This window comes from Seriola aureovittata, chromosome 7 (genome assembly GCF_021018895.1).
Source record: "Seriola aureovittata isolate HTS-2021-v1 ecotype China chromosome 7, ASM2101889v1, whole genome shotgun sequence".
Taxonomy (NCBI): Eukaryota; Metazoa; Chordata; class Actinopteri; order Carangiformes; family Carangidae; genus Seriola; species Seriola aureovittata.
Window position 1 is genome coordinate 12652205 of NC_079370.1, and position 19300 is coordinate 12671504.

At 38.4% G+C, this 19300-nt stretch overlaps 3 protein-coding genes across 3 annotated transcripts; all 3 read right to left on the bottom strand.

Annotated features, from left to right (window-relative positions):
* Positions 1-539: 539 nt before the first annotated feature.
* On the bottom strand, positions 540-2413 carry LOC130172138 (ictacalcin-like). Its single transcript, XM_056380587.1, has 3 exons — positions 1439-2413; positions 802-941; positions 540-690 (listed from the first exon to the last, which is right to left on the bottom strand). Exons 1-3 carry the CDS (start codon positions 1569-1571, stop codon positions 565-567), a joined length of 399 nt encoding a protein of 132 aa, XP_056236562.1. The 5' UTR covers positions 1572-2413; the 3' UTR covers positions 540-564.
* Positions 2414-3065: 652 nt separating this feature from the next.
* LOC130172095 (trichohyalin-like protein 1) lies at positions 3066-19029 on the bottom strand. The gene is made up of 8 exons (XM_056380523.1): positions 18899-19029; positions 17758-17912; positions 17492-17639; positions 12175-12317; positions 11940-12081; positions 4643-4720; positions 3574-3713; positions 3066-3472 (listed from the first exon to the last, which is right to left on the bottom strand). Exons 2-8 carry the CDS (start codon positions 17893-17895, stop codon positions 3347-3349), a joined length of 915 nt encoding a protein of 304 aa, XP_056236498.1. The 5' UTR covers positions 17896-17912; positions 18899-19029; the 3' UTR covers positions 3066-3346.
* On the bottom strand, positions 11625-12876 carry LOC130172139 (protein S100-A6-like). The gene is made up of 3 exons (XM_056380588.1): positions 12731-12876; positions 12175-12317; positions 11625-12081 (listed from the first exon to the last, which is right to left on the bottom strand). Exons 2-3 carry the CDS (start codon positions 12313-12315, stop codon positions 11899-11901), a joined length of 324 nt encoding a protein of 107 aa, XP_056236563.1. The 5' UTR covers positions 12316-12317; positions 12731-12876; the 3' UTR covers positions 11625-11898.
* Positions 19030-19300: the final 271 nt, after the last annotated feature.

The following is a 19300-nucleotide window of genomic DNA, read 5'->3' on the forward strand; positions in this document are numbered from 1 at the left end:
AACACGAGGAGGGAGGTGGGGGGTCATTAGGCTTCCCCCAACAGGTTAGAGGCTGCAATTTGTCCTTCTTCAACTGCAATGTGACAGCTGCAAGGCTCAAGACAACTCTTCTGATGCTTGTTTCTTCTTTGATCCACCTCTCATGAATGTTTTCTACAAAAAAAAAATTTGACTTTATACATCTGTGTTCAAATTCCAAACACAAAGGGTTAGGATTCAGAAAGATTAGACTACATTAGAACGAAGTATCAGTTTTCTAGAGATAGACTAAGTGGCTTATGAAGTTTGGAGACTTATTTTTATACATACTTTGTGTAAGCCACTGTAGTTTTATACTCATAATCAGCTCTTTAAGGATGACATGGAGACATAGAGCCGTTTTTTTTTCCTTCAGTGTTATTTCCTTTATTGATTTGTCAATTGTGACATTCACAGTCAGTGATATACATGTGTACAGTGATATAGATGTGACTGTAATACTGGTGCAAGTTGAAGTATCCAGCTTTTTCATTTAGTACAAATCAAATAAGGCAAGAAGATTATGAAGCAATGAGGCCAAAGTATTTATTTCTTATTGCAGAGCACGGTGATGGCCGTTACAAAAGTGACGTACTCCGTGAAATCAACAATGCCATCCTTGTCGTTATCCAGCATGCTGAAGAAATTGTCCACTGCAGCTTTGTTTGAGTCCTAATGAAAGAAAGACAGGAGGAGTTGTAAGGAACTAGTAAAACTTCAGCAATATGGCAAAGAGACATTCACAGCTGCGTGTAGCAATGGCACTTCATCTTTTCTACTTACTCCTGCTCCAGGAAGCTCCTTATGGAGCATTTCAGTGAGTTCTGCCTTGGTCAAAGTGTCTTTGTCTCCTTCTTTTCCAGAGTATTTTTGGAAAGTATCCATGAGTATTGCCATTGCCTGCACAAGTCCTGACATGGTGACTGAAACGAGAAAATACTGTTGATGGTGTTGAATCGAATGTTTATATATTTATTAATTTTCACATTGGTGTGGTAATGCAGTTCAATGCTCATGCATTGTCTGCCTATCCACCCACTTTACTGGTCATTTCTTCAAATTTTTAGTTCCTTCCCCTTTTTCCCATCCAACCGTATGTCCATAGATCTTTTAAAACAACTTACAAGTTTTTAAAGGTGACCTTTACTTATTGAATTCCTACCAATTTCCCATATATATCTGTCAAATTATAACTGTTATAATACTATCAGTATATTCATGACATATAATAGATTGGTGTCATCCTACACGGACCCAGCACTCCACATAACACACAAACCAAACCCAGAAGCTCATTCATGCATCTTTTGCTACATAATGCTACATATTAGGTATCAGCTATGTAGCCATGTTAAATGCAAAATGGTTTGTCAACAAAAAAGTATTTTTAAACAAGATTTTAAAACATATTTCCACTTACCAATGTTGTATGAAGACTTGGGTAGATCGAGAGCGTGGAAGAGAGGGATTTGAGAGGAGAGCACAGACGCAAACCCTTTTAAACAGTGATCAACACACCTTCTTTCCAAGCCCACATTCCTCTTTTTTGTCATTTTACAGATTTTTCTTTCTATCTTTCCCCCCAGCAACACTTACAAATGTCACAATGTCAAAGCAGGAATGTACTCTTTCTTGCCTTTCCTGTCACATAAACCCATTTTCATTCCAGTGAGACCAGTGTGGGAAAGCTACAAGTCATATTTGCATATAATGATGCACATGAAAATATTTGATAGTCATGTCATGTAGTAGGTAATGGTAGGTGATATAATCTTCTTTTCAGTCAGCTTGACAAATCCTCCAGAAACATGGATAACCACAGGGAAATCCAGGGTTTAGCCCTGAAATCTCTGAATGGGTCTTAGGTCCCATGTTGATTGAAAAATATTACAATATAAATAAGGGGTATATGAATAAACAAATGTGTTTCTTATATTCTCTCTCCCTCACATTTGTTAATAGGGAGGAGAAAACATTAGAAACACCTCTCAATATAATGTTGTCCAGTGCAACAGCACTGAGAACCACAACCTCAATAATAAACATGTACTTAAATGAACACCTCTCTACTAAAAACTGAACATTGCTGAGTTTGTAAAGGTAGAATTTATGGCTGAGCTGCCACAATTGGAAATGGTTGTTTTCAAGGTGTCTGGGCAAATAATGAAACTGCTATATGGAGTCTGCTTGGTTCAATGATGGGAACTTGTAAGTGAAGAGGTGTTCACAGGGTGGGAAGTGGGAGACAGGGTCATTAATGCTTACCTAACAGGTTAATCCAACCATGGCTGCTGTTTTGTCCTTCAGCTGCGATGTGATAGCTGCAAGGCTAAAGACAACTCTTGTTTTTTTTGATCCAACTGTCATTCATGCTTTCTACAGGCTAACTGAACACACACAGTATGTCATTCTTCTCCTTTAAGAGGATTTGGTAAATGTTACACATCCCCTTTATTTCAAAGGCTGATTGATTCCAGCTGCAACACCACAGGGAAATACATTTTCACAGACATTTCAGAGTGAAAAATCTACACACAAGGGGGCAGCATTGGAGAGACTGTGGGTACATAGGAAAATCTGTGGTGGATGACCAAATGACGAACATTGTGTGATCACAAGTACATTACTTCCTGAAACATACAAGAACATGTGTGTAAAGATAAACTGAGGATATTTTGTTATTTTCTGAAGATAAAATAAGCTGCTCATGGGGTTTGGAGACATATTTTATTACTTACTTACTTCAAATAGGTCGCTCTAGTTTTAAACTCCACATGCAGGTATAAAGCTGTTTGCTTTTCCTTAAGTCTTGTTTCCTGTTCAATGTGTAAAACATCCAAACAGTGTCATAATTGTGAATGTTTAACTATGGGATTGTTCCCTCTAATGATGAGCTAAGAGACTGACACTTCCGTTAGTATTATATCAAAAGGCAGTTCAAAGATGATTAATGGTAATTCTGCCTCGTATGTGTGCAGTGCAGATTGCCAGGCTCCTGAGTTTGCACAGCTTTGTGGTTTATTTAGAAGCACACACAAAATAACACCTTTAAAATTTGACATCATTTATTTTGTTTCTTTATTCATCACTTATGACATTCACAATCAGTGATATACACTCAAAGTCAGCACATTTCAATTCCCTGGAGCATACTGTATGTAATAACCTTATCAATGTGTTTGTTTAACCAACCTTTGCTCAGAACATATGATAATGACATATTTTATAGATGTGACTGTAATACTGGTGCAAGTTGGAGTACTCAGCTTTTTCATTTAGTACAAATCAAATAAGGCAAGAAGGTTATGAAACAATGAGGCCAAAGTATTTATTTCTGATTGCAGAGCACGGTGAGAGCCGTTACAAAAGTGACGTACTCCTTGAAATCAACAACACCATCCTTGTCGTTATCCAGCATGCTGAAGAACTTGTCCACTCCAGCTTTGTTTGAGTCCTAATGAAAGAAAGATGTAAGGAAATAGTAAAACTTCAGCAATATGGCAAAGAGACATTCACAGCTGTGTGTAACAATGACACTTCATCTTTTCTACTTACTCCTACTCCAGGAAGCTCCTTATGGAGCAGTTCAGTGAGTTCTGCCTTGGTCAAAGTGTCTTTGTCTCCTTCTTTTCCAGAGTATTTTTGAAAAGTATCCATGAGTATTGCCATTGCCTGCACAAGTCCTGACATGGTGACTGAAACGAGAAAATACTGTTAAATACTGACAGTGTATCCCATTGTTGATTTATTTATTTATTTGTTTGGGTTTTCATTGTACATGGTTGTGGTAATGTGTTAATGCTTCGTCCTACATTCAAACATGGATTGGGCTTCACCACTTTGAAATGCTGAATTAAAAGACCTGACGTGGTTGAACAGTTTGTTAGAATGCAGTCAGGGATGTTTCTGCCCAACTCTCCGCTTCATGTCTCATGAAAGAGATTCCGTGCAGACTAAAACAATAATTTTTCTATTGTCTAAGTTTCACTCTGTTCTTTCTTATGCCAACTTTTCTCTGTCTCTTGGGAGTCACCACTGGTTTTAAACTGGACACATCATTAATTATGGATGGTGAAACAGGGAAAAAATTGGTAGTTTCGTGTGACAAGCAAGTTTGATGTTTTCATAAAACAATTTAAGAATTTCCTTTCAGCATAGTGTGCTTATCCACCCACGTCACTGGTCATTTCCTCTCAATGGCTCTGGCTCGGCACAGTCAAAATCTGTCCTCACACACTGATATTCAGTTCCTGTTTTATTTTCCAACTTTTCTGCACATCCATAGATGTTTTTAAACAACTTTTCAATCGTTTTATATATTGTTTAATGGAAACCTAGGTAGCCTCAGTTTACTTAATTCCCACTAATTTCACTATAGTAACTGTAATAATAATATCTATACATTCATAGGGTGCCATACTGTATTGCATTATTGTTATCCTGCTCAGACCCATCATTCCACATAACACACAAACCACACCCAGAAGATCATTCATGCATCTCATGCCACATAATGCTGCATATTACGTATCATTTATTTAGATAAATCAAATGCAAAAATGGTTTGTCTAAAAGTAATAATAATGTATTTTAAAGAACCATTTTAAAACATATTTCCACTTACCAAATTTGTATGAAGACTTGTGTGGATCGAGAGGTTGGTAGTGAGGGATTGGGAGAAGAGCATAGACACAATCCTTTTAAAGAGAGTTCGACACACCCTCTTCCCAAGCCTCCACCCATCTTTCTCTCTTTTTTTCTCACAAATTTTTCTTTCTGCTCTACAGGAAAACTTCCTAATTGTCAATGCTGCTACTCTTTCTCGCTTTTCATGTCACATAAGAGTGCTTATAGGGTACTCTTTATGGACCTTATTATTTTGGTGGGAAATATGGCTTGTTCACACTTTATCTCAAAGCTCATAATAGTTACTATTTAATTCGCAGATAACAATTTCACACCAAAACACACAATCAGCCTAAAGTAAGGATGCACTGCATTAAATTAAACTACTCAACAGAATATACATTAACTTGATATAGCAACACCTTTGGAGTTTTATCATCAAAGCACTAATGTTAGAGGACACAGGGGCTAAAGAATGGTTTCACAAGTGTGAAAATTCTTCTTGTTTTTCTTTGGTTGTATATCAGGCCAGGTGTTAAGTATTTACTGTTTAAGTTTAAGTCATAGTTCATAAAGCAATTTGCAATTGTATTAATCTGGTTTATTGTTCACTGAAATGTCACTTAATTACCGGGGTTCTGTCTCTGAAAGACCTCCCTGCAGGACCCTTCTGTATGTTTAGGTATTCATACATAAATGCCACAGTTTGCTACAAGTATACATGTTACTTCAACTACAAAATGTCTGATCAGAATGAGGGGCTGACTTTGGTTAGAGACAGAGATGCCAGTACATGAAGTAAGAAGAGGAGGCAGGGTCTGGAGACACTGATTCACTGGCAGAGAATGTTTGCTGGTAAAAAAAAAAAACAACCCACACACACACACACACACACACACACACACATCACATGAGAGTTATCTGCTCAGCACATCAGAAATAAAAATGTTGTCATAGTTTCATAGCGCAGATTACCTCTGAGATTCAAACACACAAGGGACTGTACCATAGAATGAGATGCTATGGTGAAACACAGCTGCTTGTGGTAAAGTCCTTGAGGATTATCCAAGTAATTAGAAGGGCAGAATAAAGTCTCAAACATCTACGAAACCTACTTTGGGAATGATCCTCAACCAAACTGTGTCCTAGCTGTACCATTAATTAAGCTTTGAATAGCAAACAGTCCTGACACCAAACGCAGGACAAGTTTTTCTACTGCGCCATTTTCGGTAAAATCAGCGGAAACAATTAGCTGGAATGCACCGGGATTACTGTCTCAAATTATCCGCCTTCACTTGTGTAAAGAACATACTGATTTGATGTTTTTCAGGCAGTCGCTCCAGACTGAAAACTAACAACATAAACACATCTACTGGATGGAATGCCACAAAAGTTGGTACAGACATTCAGTCATTAGGATCAGAAGTGAAAAATGCAGAACTCTAGTAACCTGAGCAAAAGTATGGTATCTATACTAGCAAATCTTTCTAAATTCTACTTTTTGTGGGCAATCTAAACAATGCAGTGTAACACACTAGTGCTGCTGTTAGGGCAGGGCTCTTTGTTTTTGGCAAAACAGGCAGCTGTTGTGTACTGTGAGTTCTCTGCCTCTCTGTTGGTAACGATACCAAAAAAACTTTCCACTACAACTCAGTGGTTGCATGTGTGTGTGTGTGCAAATATGGGTTTGTTTACCCTGAGAGGAGGATTTCATGGAGGAAGTAGCTAAATTAAATTATGAAGCACTGATTTCAGCTGCCGTATAAATCAAGACAGAACAAAAGATAGAAAGAAAGACTCTAATTTCTGTATTTATTTTTCTTGCTGTCTTGTCCTCATTCGTCCCCAATCGTTTTCAGTTTCACTCTTCAGTGCTCTGAAATGTACAAGTTATGTAACGTACACCTAATATGAACACATCAGTCACCTCCCCTGTGATATCTGTATCTGTATCACACATGCAATCGATTAATGTAGCTTGATCAAAAAAAGGCCTGTAGCCATAAGCAGCTCCACTTGCGCAGTGTGTTATTATCCAGTTGAGTTCATTACAGTTTATGATGGTTTGGCTGAATGTTTTCCTGGGAAGGAACACCAGATCAAAACTAGTTCTTTTGGCAACTGAGGTTTCCTGCTCAAATAATGCTGCTGCTACCAGGCAGCTTGGTTTACAAAGAGTTACTAAAGGGTGCCAGGAAATATGAGACCTTCAGAGTCCAACACAATGGAATCCATGTTTGCTCAGGGTATGACTCTCTCATTTCTCTCTTTCTTTCTCTTCTCTCTGGTCTCTGGTTTCAAACACATTGTTTTGTCAGTTTGCATTAATATTGCGTGTGCTAAATCAGTTACTGGCAATATGCTCTTGTAACACAAACAAACTGTAGGTGATTGGACTTACTATTAAATAATATCCTTATTTTTACATGTGCAGGAACAGTCATTTTCTCCTTGCATATTCATGAACTCCATATACCACGGTAAGAAGTCCAGATTCAACAGAAGAATCATTCATAAAAGGTAACCCCTGCTGCCAGGCTCTGTTCCAGCTGTGGCTGTTGTGTTTTTGTTGAGTCTTTTAAGAGCTTGGATCTATGATGATGAATCACTTCTACAAGCACAGTCACCTTGATCAAATATTTCAAATCTCATGAAATCATCTTGATCAAATATCCCAAAATCTCACAAGGAAGTGCATTAAACTGTGTTGGTTGGTGTTGGTGTTGTTTGACTCTTTCTGACCGTCCTATAGAGATAAATTCATGTTTGTGAGTGAAGCATTTTGTATTTTATCTTATCACCATTTATGGCACCAAATTTATGGAATTACTCACATGGGGAAAGAATGATAACTAATACACAGTAGTTGATGTAATTATGCTATGTCTCAAATCATGTCCCTTTTTCTTTTCCAACCGTTTTTGTCATTTTTAGTTTGTAAAGGAGGAAGTGATTACATCTAGGGTGTTTCCCTCTCTCTGCCACAGGCCTGGTCAGGTGATCCCTCTGGTAGGGACTTCTGACACGAAGAGTAGCTCAGCTGAATAACACAAGCTGTATCTTTATCTGTTCTCTGAGAAATTTCAAACGTTTTTCAGCCAAAGTATAACTTTACTCTCCAAATAAAGACTTTGGGTGGAGTCTTATCAATAGTTAGAGGAGAGGATCAACATCATTTTCATTCATGTCTTCAGTAGAGACATAGCTCCATGGCATGTTCCAGCAGAACAAAAACAGGAAGCACTTTACTAAAACATGCATTTGCTTCATTTACTTATGTGCAGTCTCCTGTAGTCTTCAGGATTAATTATATGTCTTTGTGGAATAGAATAGACATTAGAGTTAATTTATGCTTACTCTTAGTATAATTTTACCTCTGGAGCTAGTAATTTGGGTCCCTTGCAGAGCACTTATTAACTTAATTTGACATAATAAGTTTACATAAAATATGTTAAATGTTTTGAGTCTGGAAGAGGGTTCATGTCAGATATTCACTTTGGGCAGGAAAGGTGAATGGCGCACACAGTCAGCGTTTTAACCCCATCGATGAGCCTTGGCTTTGACTGTGATTTCGGAAGTGGTGAGAGCGAGAAAGTCTGAAAGATATTTCCCAGAAAGAAATTATAGTAACAATCACATTTCTCCCAGTGTTCCCAGTGTGATTATTCATAGTCTCTAAACACAAACATATATATATATTCAGGTTGGCCAGCCAGAAACTGTGAGCAAACTGGTACACATAAATGTCAAACCAGTAATGAATTCAATATAATTTACAGGCTAAACAGCTCAAATGCCATTATTTGTGCTGCTCTAGGCTAATAGCTGCTCTTACTTATGCAATACTAATTGTACATATAAACTTGCACAAACAGATCTGACTGTGGAGCTCATTTCATGGGATCAGCCCTTCGTGATCTAACCTGTCCCATCTTGACAGACAGGACACATACACACATTCCTCATTCATCCATACGTTCCACCCACTACTGCTGCGTAATGATGCATCCCCTGTTTATTCTTTGTAAATATTTGTGGTTATTTCTAATAAAACACAATATTATTAGCGCTTTAACCTGACTTGTCTCCCTTCTTTGTCATACGCATGATATTCATTTCTTATCTCAATAGACTAGACTGTGAGTGAGTTAACACTTTGTGGAGCGGATGAATCCACTTGAATTCATGCAAAATGTTACTTAAAATCATTTTTAAGAACAGCTCATATGTACATGAGGACATGCGCACTGTTTGAATCGAACATACTCCGTTTCTCACTTGGACACACTCAAAGACACTCCTCCAAGTTACAATGGCTCCACTATTGAAACTTTTGAAGGGATCAGCTGTGAAAAGCGAATCCAAGTGATTCTATCACAGACTCTATTAATTTGAGCGTGGAGAACATAAAATCTCTCTGCTATTATGGTCACTTCTGACTCTCATGTGTAGTCCTCTTCGTTATGGGTGTGCCGTCTGTGTTTTGTTTGTAATAACTATTATGCTGTAGATCCCCTGTGTATTTGAGGCTTAAGAATCTCATCATGTTTCAAAAGAGACTCTTTCAGTTTGAAGAGGAAAAGAAGATGGTTTTACTTTGTACCTTTGTGTTAAGTTTACATACATAATTTTTGAATCTTATTTGCTGTCTTTCCCCTGCTTTTAGTCTTTGTGCTGAGCTAGAATATGTCATAAACATGTCACATAGATGCTTTGCACAGTAAATAAGCTACTTTTCCACTTCTTTTGTTCTTTTTTTTATTCCCAGCTGTGTGTTGTGTGCATCCTGTAAGGAAAACTCATACATTTTATGTACTGTTTAAACTTATGAGAACCTTAGAATGGAAGACAGAGAGAGGGTGTGGCAGACTTACACCACAGCTTAATTACAAAGGGCTAGCGGAGGGGTTGAGAATTTCATAATTTGTTTTAGAGGAGATAAAAGAGAGGACAAACAGTTGATTTACAGACATGATGACTGAACTTTTTATATATCTACCACCAAGTTCACTGCATGGCAGTTTATATTTGCCTTTTATATTTTTTTTTTCATCCGCTTCTTTGTATCTGTATTTGCATGTATTTGTTTGAGAAAACCGTCATTATGAAGCTGATAAACAGTTCAAACTGAAAAATGGAGGTGAACCAGGTGAGGGCCTGTGAGCTGTGTCCAGTCAGATATTGGTGATAGATATGTAAATCATTCAGTCATGTCTCCAAATCAAAAGGAAGGGATTAAATGAACCCAACTTTTTGTCCTCTCTTTTATCTTGTCTAAAACAAATGATGAAATTCTCAAGCCTCAATGAGTCCATTGTAATTAAGCTGAGGTTTAAGTCTTTAGTTGCTCTCTTTCTTCCCTTCTGTTTTATCTAAGTTCAAGTTTGACTTTTTATCACATAAATTTGACTAATCATGAACATTATTTCCCATCATGAATAACTTTTCATCTATTTTTCTTGTTTAATGGTGAAATTAAACTTACATTAAGAATACTTTGGTTAGATGAGGTAGATATATACTGTTTACTCTTTACTTTAAACATACACTTCATTTATTTTTGTCCTCTCTTTTTGGTTTTTTGGACTCATTATACATCTGTATATGTAACCCTGGAAAAACCCTATGAGAAGGATTATGCATTTTTATTCTTACACAATTTATAGAGTATTTAGGGTTTGTGTAAACCAAATTAGATTTGCACAAAAATATGTTAATTAATCTGTGTCTGGAAGATGTTTTAGTTCATAGGAACTCATTGAAGATGCATATGAGAACATGACTTGCTTGCATGGTCAATAGTATGCTGGCAGATACTCACTTCTATTGAGGAAAGGCAGCATTTTGATACAGTAGCTCCACCTGGCAGACAGTGGGGAGAGTGCACTTATACAGTTGGATCTGCTCACAGTCAACATGGCAGCTACAGACAAGCAATGGGTGGAATTCAGGAAGTGGTGAGGGCACAAAATGAAAACGATTAAAGTCCAGAAAAACCGAACAGCACTGAATCACGGAAGTTCTCCACTGCTACATGACAGTGTGTGACAATTTAAAGCTTCTGAACACAAACTTTTGGACACAGGTTTAGAGTATATTGTTAGTGGACGTATACACTACCTCTGGATTGTGTAGGATGACAAATTAGATGTAAGACATTTTGATTTAATTTGCCATGATTACAAACATAAAAAGAAACATCCAGAAATTAAATCAGAAATGAATTAACATGCGGGAGTTAACACTTTGTTGTCAGCCATGCAGTCTCAAACAATTTGATATATATGCACAAGTTACACTACAAACAGGAGCAGGTCGTACAGGTCCTGCAAGTTAAATCTTAAAGCTTAAATCCTGGTGTTACCTGTACTGCTATAGGCTGTTGGCCCTTTAGGTCTTCAATAGGATTAAGAGTAAACTGGCACACCCTGTCCTGACTATAACTACTCGTTTTCTCACTCTGTCTCATTTGTTGATATTACCGTCCGCAACAGCACATTTCAGCCAGCAGACAGGCAACCAATCGCTAACCCCTTTCAGGGAGGCTGGAGCAAGGCTTACAAATATGCGTTTGTTTCTAGACAGGCTGGAATGTGAGTGAGTTAACAGTTTGAGTGGAGTGAATGAAAATCCAGTTGAAAGGCGTTTACCTCTAATTTTCAGTTGGTTTCACATAAATAAATGGAGAGATAGTAGAATACAGAGGGACACGGAGTTGTGATGACTTTTATGGTATGAAAAAAGCTATTGGTCAAAAGTTTAACCTGTGGAGAATTCAGTCAGCAGGACCGGAAAGTTATAGACCAGACGTTTCCTTTCATGAAGCACTGACAGTGACGTGGGCACTGGAGAACATAGTGAGTGATGTCTGTTGAATGTTTGATGAGTTTGTGCTTGTTTCCTTCCGCAGCAATGACACCAGATATATAGCAACAAGACATAGCGATTGAATATAAACAGCAAAGGAAGCCCTCAACAAATCAAATGTTCTAGTTTTTTATTTATTTTCACTTCAGGTATTGAACGGAAACTTCTTTGAAAACAGGTTATGGAGAGACAAAAACAATGAATATCACATTTTGCATGCAAGTTTAAGACACAAGAAACGTGTGCAAATGGCTTGATACCAACTGTTTTCAGGGTTCTAGGCAGTGTGATATATTACATCTATGTTGTGTGTATGCCATATGTATAGCATATTTTTTTTAATATATTATGGTCCCACAAACATTTTAAGAGCTTGAATCTTAAGTCCTATTGTTCCTCTTCTTGTTCTTTGCCCTTGGATTTCTTGCCTCCCTTGCCCGTCTTCTTGTGGTAGTAGCATTTGGCCAGGTCACACACACACCGGCAAAACTCTCGGAAGTTGACCTCACCATCATGGTTTTTATCCATCGTCTCCATAGCTTCCTCAATGTCATTTGCATTGATTTTACCCTGGAATATACATTCATACAGTTGAGGAGTATGACATGCACATATGGATGCTGAATAAGAAATAGGAAAAGATGTGTGTGTTCCAGCGCTTACCTTTAACTCAGGGCTTTGTATTTCTTGCTCGAACACCTTCTTTAACTCCTCTTTGTTAAGCTGTCGTTTCTTGCCATCATCATCAGCATACTCCAGAAATACATCTACAATGTTTGTAATGACCTGATCCAGACGAGCCATAGCTGAAAATGGAAACAAAGATTGTTAATGATTTTATTAATGAAGAAACAGAGACATAGGAGAAACATTTCTGCAGACACTGTTGTCAGGCCTTATGAAATCTCTAGATAAGAGTCAGACACATATTGTAGACAAATGTTTGTAGGCATAATCACAGGATGTAAAAGTCACAGGATCAAAATCAAATGTTCAGAGCTTCCTATTCTGCAGTATAGCACAGAATAAGTTTAGTAAATGCCATGAAATACTCTGAAGTTTTAGCTCATTAACAATGTTGTCAGTTTACAGACAACAATCTGCTGAATTGCATCAACTGTCACACACTTCACAGTACCTGGATTAAAAGCTACTTTCCTACTTTCCTTCCTGCCACAGAACTTCCTAACTCCACATCTTGCTTTCCCTCAGTACTCACCTCAGAGTTCACGTTCACCCAGAAGAGAAATGAAGAGAGATCACGTCCGTGTCACCAGCTTGGTCCCAGATGAGACTGTTGTCAGACTGAGGGGAAAGCCTCCTCTTAAAGAGGAGGCACATACTGTCTCTCTCTCTCTCTCTCACACACACACACACACACACACACACACACACACACACACACACACACAAACACTCACCAGCAGTGATTCATGCCTGGGTAATGCGCCCCACTCTACCCAATGTTGTTTTTCCTGTCTCACAGTTGTATCATACAACACTGTAAAAACTGTTTATTTTTTATTGCTTTAGAGAGAAAATAGTTGCAGTTGTTGACACTCCTTACATGAAGGTGTGTGTGTGTGTGTGTGTGTGTGTGTGTGTGTGTGTGTGTGTGTGTGTGTGTGTGCACGTGCAACACTGCATGAACTATTCTGTTGCAGATGGAGTAAGGCGGGGGAATTTTTTTTTATTGAGGAGCTGCTCAGTCCGGCCTTCTAGGCTGAAAAGCTGCCAGAGTAAATGGAAAGTTACAGTCACAGCCATGGGTTTGTGTATGTAATCTGTGTCTCTACGCATGTCTGATCCCTCCTGCTTGCACTACAGTTTTGCTTATGTTCCATATAAATAGGGCTACAGTTAATTTCCTGTTCACAAGGTTTTAGAAGTTTTGTAAATTTAGTCAGTGATGGGGACTATATCAAAACAATAGGTAAAGCTACAGTATAACTACCATCACCACACTGTTACTACTTAGTTTGACAATCCTAGTGTTTGAAAGGTTTAGAAATAAACCCAGAAATCAAGTTTTTATTGTATTATATTTCTTTGTACTATTGGAATCATGTAAAATACACTTTTGAGTGATTGTTTGTAACTTAGATTGACCTGCGACTGCTGAATAGTTCAATGTACTTCTGCCATCATCAAGTCTCGCAAAGGAAACAAACTGAATACTGAATAAAATCAGCAGCAGTTAAAAGTCTGCTGAACCAGTGTAAGCGTCCGGACTGTGTGTTTGAACATGTCTGATTCTGACCCGAGCCGCTCCCATTCATCCTGCTCTACTGTTATGTAACTCGGTCTCTATTTTCCATTTCTCTGTTCCAAGGCAGCAGGAAAGGTGGCATTTTCTCTTCTCCTCCCCTCTCTTGCCCCCTGCCAAGTCTCTTTTATAGGTCAGTTCAAATGGTTCAGGGCCAACCTCTCTTTACTGAGACCATATTACTTTCACTTATTGAATACTATCAGATTCTCCTCGCAGGGGAGGGAAAGAAAATGAGACGGAGGATCATGTGGTGTTAATTACAAAAAAAAGTTCATCTTTCTACACTGTGCTGGTTGGGGTATGAGTTACACTTTCACTGCTGGAGAGGTTATGTACCTCTGCAGTGATAAGTCTGCACCATGAACATGCACACTGTAATGAGAAAGGTTATTTATTAAATAGAAATAGTTTTGAACTCCCTTGTCAATATTCATCAACCACCCGGTGTAAGAGTTTTAAGGACAGGTTTTTAGATATAAATTTATAAAGATAACAGAGGGAGGTACAGAAGGATTTATTTTTATGAAAACTAGGGGTGTGAGGTGCAGGTATTTCTACATGGTTGTAGTAACAAAACAATGTAAAGGGAGGTGACAGGTATTCCAAATGTTTGTGCAATGTATATTTTGTATGTAATTTTACCTACAAGTATTACAAGGTAGTTGGAGAAAAGGGCAGCTCAGAAAATAAACATTCAAATTCAGTAAAATACTAAATTAGAAACGGCTCAGTTTCAAATGTGACTGATTGCTCTGTCCAACAACAGTATTCAGCATCACTTCTATACAGCTGAATTAGCGTAGAGGCTCTTTTTGTATTCTAAAATCTGGCCCAACACCCTGAATAACCCCTGCAACATTTACTATTATAGAACAGTGTGTTTCCTCACTCAGGGGTTTTGAAGTAAGAGAGAGGCGGATGGAGATGCTGACAGAACAGCCAGACTGTGGAAATGGCTTTTAGGAGTTTCAGGACATCTAGTGGTGAATTTGAGAAAATACACAACATCCTGCTTAAAGGACCAATTCACTAATTTTATCACAAACTTCAGCGCTTGCTATAGACTGACATGTTGACCAAGCAATGACCAAAAAACCTCTCACTTTTATTTGGTGAAAAATGATTAGAACTGAGTATGTCTGCCATCTTGTGGTTCTTGTTATATCTTGTTATAAAGAAACAATGACAAAGTGAAGTTTTTTGTTGAAGACAGTACAGAATCAGATTTCCAAATGGTTTCAAATTATATTGTTTAAATTTAATTTCTTTATTCATAAGGATCAGTTTTCACCCGTTAATTCAACTACAGTCCTTTGGTAAGATGTCATAAAAGTAATGAAGTAGCAGGTTAAGAAATACAGACATGAGACAGTATGAAGCGTCAAAATCAGCATGCAGAACACACATATCAAACACTAATCATACAAAAGCAAACAGAAAAAAACCAAACACTGCTCAACAGAACATAAGCAATGCAGAGCACAGAAATGGTTTAATGTTGCTATTCAAATTTAAAATTTAACACTATTCTACTTAGGCTTAAGCGTGAGTTGGTGTAACAGGGAAAGTCCTTGGTGGTTTCTCTTATATGTCAAGTAGACAATGTTCTGTTGGCAAAGAGAAAAACAGCGGCAGTGCGCACAACTCCATCTGGTCCTGAGTAGGAAACTGTATCGGGTTCATGGTCTTCGCTGAGTCAACAAGGTAAAGGAGATGGCAGCACTCACACTTGAATAGTTTTGTTATTTAATATAGGGCATACAAGGAACGTGTTTCAGCTTCACGCTTGTGGCTGAATCGCATTCGTTGTTTGCCCCATATTAAATAACAAGACTATTCATATGTAAGTGCCAGCAATGTTCTGTTGGCACTGGCAATTTAACTCCCTCACCCAGGCCTGGATTAAGAAAGCAGAGGCCCCTGGGCACAAAATCTTGGAGGCCCCCCAATCCGCTCTACTCACACTCACAATCCAAGGTTTTGAATTACAGGTTCCTCTGACCTCACTCGTCATCATCAGGGTACAGACCATAGAGTTACAGACACAGCCAGCGTTTACAAATTCAGTAACTCTGCATTCATTGGTTTGTATTTCAACATACACAAACTCAATTCATTTATATGATTTAATAAAAAAAAAAAAAAAAAAAAAAAAATACAAAACAAAAACAAGAATGAGGCCATAGTTGGTGGGTGTTTGGCCCCCAAGAGGTTGAGGGTCCAGGGACCCAGTTGACACTGTGGATGATCTGTACTTGCCCTGACTTGCCCATCTGAATGATGCTGGGTGCTGCTGGGCTCTGTATCATGTCTCTTATTCTGTTATCTGACACAAACTCCTTAGTTATTGATTTAGTTGCTATGAAGCACCAGCACACAGTCTGTATTGTAAGCCTGACAGTGATCTTTTTCATGGGAGGACAGGTTCAGTTCCTGGTATTGTAGATGCTGACTCACTGCCACACTGCCATGTCTTACTGGAACACTTGAATAGAACCTGTAGACTTATTCTACTATGACATATCACAATATCTGCTGTGAAAAGCATCTACTTAACACACCTGTAGCCTACTGGCCAGATCGACTGTCTATTGATTTTATGGACTTTTACAGCACTATAGGCTAGGCATGGATCCTTGCTGTATTTCTTCATCCCATGTGGTTTCCTTTCACAGCAAGATTTGTACGACCTGCTGATGAGTGCCAACTATCCCAAGAATCAAGCAGAAAAGACTGACAACACTATTGAAAAAAACAAAAAAACAGCCACTATTTGTTTGTAAATGACTCCCTTGTATACATGCGGGTATACAGGCCTTATGAAAGTGTTCTTCTTCTGAAAGTTGGTCTGTTGCATTAACCACAGCAGTGTACCACATCTTTTGGCTGCACGAATCTCAATTCAGTTATTCTATGTTGAGTACTTTCTCCCCACTTACATCTGTGGATTTCCACGTGCATTTAGAGTTAAGTCCCTTTAGGTAAGTTCAAACTCAGGATAAAGCCTGCCAGTGCCACATGTGTGAGATAGCAGAGGAATGTGCATGTGAGCTGAAATCCCAGGGGAATGCACAGTTTGGCATCTAAACTGGAGGAGGGCCACGAGAGAGACACCACCACCTCCAAAAAACGTATACCTTTCAACCATACAAACTTTTCTGAGCACTTATAATCTTGCTTGGTGGGCACAACTCTAACCCTCTAAGCTCATGGCATAGAGGCAAGCACCCTCATTCAGGCCTTGGAACACACCTATCTGATACCAGCACATTCCCATATTGAAGCATTTACATACTGTATAAAAAATTGCTGCCTTAGCTGAATGATCAAGGAGGATTTATGAGTGAAATGATGTGTATCAGATGTGAACTCATCAATATTCTCAGTATATTCTGAGGTATTTTTCTGACATTGGCAGATCTGTTCTTGACTAAAATGGTTCCAGGTGTTCATGAAATGGCACAAAACTATAGCAGCATTTAATGCAACCAGAGGACGGCTCCATCAAGAAGCAGAATTTAAAAAAGCATTTTGTACAAAATATGCTAAAAGAGAAATCAGAGAAACACACGGTTAAATCTTGTCGAGGGGAGTTTTACTTGTAAATCTGGCACATTTGTGCTACAATATTCTGTTTCCCTAAAAACAAACAAACAAACAAACAAAACACAACATCATGATTCCCTGTATTAATTGCCCATTACTTCTTGCCCTTTTTTTCATGGAGCCCATAAATCTTCTCACAGGCCATTGAGAGGCCGACAATGAGGGACATGAATTCTTCAAAGTCCAACTTGTCATCTTTGTTTTGGTCCAAATCTTTCATGATACGGTCCACGACATTTGGGTTTTTCTGTGCCTGAAAGAGAGTTGATGAGAGAGGGTGCAAAGTTAAAGTCAGAGCAACAGGTTACGTGGGTACATTGATGGGAACTGATTATAGAGGTCAGATTTGAAAGAGGACAGAAGATCCTTACTTTCAGGAAGGAGGGTAACTCAGTCTGAACAAGTTTTTTCAGTTCTTTCTTGCTTAAGGTCCTGCCATCGCCGTCCTCATCGGCATAGCGGTGGAAAATCAAAATCAGGGCCTCCATGTTTTTCTCCAACTCAGTCATGGCTCCAGAAATGGGTGCTGAAAGGAGAAAAGATGAGTATATATATAATATATATAAAATAGAATAAATTTCATGAGAAATATACTTTTACCTCACTACACTACCTGACAGCTGTTGTAAGTTACATTGCAGAATAACATTTTAAGTACATATGAGCATAAAGGGTGAAGCTCTGCTTCAACTACCAAGCGATTTTAAAAATAGGTTTAGACCTCTATCCTCACCTGGACCGCTTACAATATTAAAACAGCCTTTTAGAATATGAATCAACTGGGAAAGTAGAACTTTCTATTACTTTTGAACTTTTACTTCTGCAAAATGTATAATACTAACTTTTCATGGATGACTAACATTGTGGTATTGCCACATTCATTTTTGCAAAATGGTAAGGCTGCAGTCAAGCAGTAGGTTTCAGTGTTTCAGCCAAAACTAACACATTGTTAAGTGAGGATGTCAGTGTTGCATTTACTGGCACTCAAAGCAAATTCTTTGTGTATTACATATCCTCTTCTGGCACACAAACTGAAGTCCTTATCTGTAACATCCCACTCAGCTTCTTCCTCTGTCTCTGCCTCTCCGTTCACTTCACCCTTTATTTGGTTGAGTTTCAGTAAAAAAAAAAAAAAGAAAAGAAAAGAGGCAGGGTCTACGGAAATTCAAGACAAAGAACAGTGAAATAACTTAAGGGAAGACTAACAGAGGGCCAGCCGCTACTTGTCAGAGGAGGAACGCCTTTGCGTAATGCGCCTACAACGTCCAAGCCCACCCAAGAAAACATGTCGATGTTTTACTGACTTTTAACTGCGAAAAAAAGCATTGAAAAGCATTTTAGACTGCAAGCGTCGGGCTACATGTGGCAACTGAGATTTAAAGTATTTAGTCATAAGAAATAGTCCGTTTTCTGAATGAACTCAGGCAACTTTGAAAAGAACACGAGACAACGACCAAAAAACAAAAACTAAAAACAGAGAAGCAAGTATTAAAATAAATAGAATGAACTTACCAGGACACGCAGAGACAGAAACTGTGGCTTGAGGTTCAACGAAGTGAGCAGGGGCTCACACACAGTTTATTCAAGAATTTATAGTCAGCTGGCAACGCCCAATATGATGGGAGGGATACAGAGGGAGAGAGAGAGAGAGAGAGAGAGAGAGAGAGAGAGAGAGAGCAAATAACGTGATGAAAAAGCCATGTGCAAATATTATCCCTCGCCGTGCTTTCACTGTCCCCGCAACAGATACAGAGATGGATCCATAACTGTCAAATGTGGAAAGCGTTGTATCAACACCACAATCGTTGTTCTTAGACTTTTAATCATGAATTTTAAAATGATGTCACTTCTGAATCAGAGATGTCCAGCACCAGCTCCCATAGAGTGCTGGCATTAAGACACACCAACAGCACT

Excerpts from the sequence above, each read along its gene's own strand:
- LOC130172138 (XM_056380587.1), bottom strand. The coding sequence starts at position 1,571 with ATGACAAAAAAGAGGAATGTGGGCTTGGAAAGAAGGTGTGTTGATCAC. Across the intron at positions 942-1,438 it reads CAAGTCTTCATACAACATTG|TCACCATGTCAGGACTTGTG; the intron begins GTAAGTGGAAAT and ends TTCTCGTTTCAG. Across the intron at positions 691-801 it reads AGGAGCTTCCTGGAGCAGGA|GACTCAAACAAAGCTGCAGT; the intron begins GTAAGTAGAAAA and ends TTCTTTCATTAG.
- LOC130172139 (XM_056380588.1), bottom strand. The coding sequence starts at position 12,315 with ATGGCTCGTCTGGATCAGGTCATTACAAACATTGTAGATGTATTTCTG. Across the intron at positions 12,082-12,174 it reads TACAAAGCCCTGAGTTAAAG|GGTAAAATCAATGCAAATGA; the intron begins GTAAGCGCTGGA and ends TGTATATTCCAG.
- LOC130172095 (XM_056380523.1), bottom strand. The coding sequence starts at position 17,895 with ATGACTGAGTTGGAGAAAAACATGGAGGCCCTGATTTTGATTTTCCAC. Across the intron at positions 4,721-11,939 it reads CAAGAAGACGGGCAAGGGAG|AAAAGGATTGTGTCTATGCT; the intron begins GCAAGAAATCCA and ends CGAACTCTCTTT. Across the intron at positions 3,473-3,573 it reads AGGAGCTTCCTGGAGTAGGA|GACTCAAACAAAGCTGGAGT; the intron begins GTAAGTAGAAAA and ends TTCTTTCATTAG.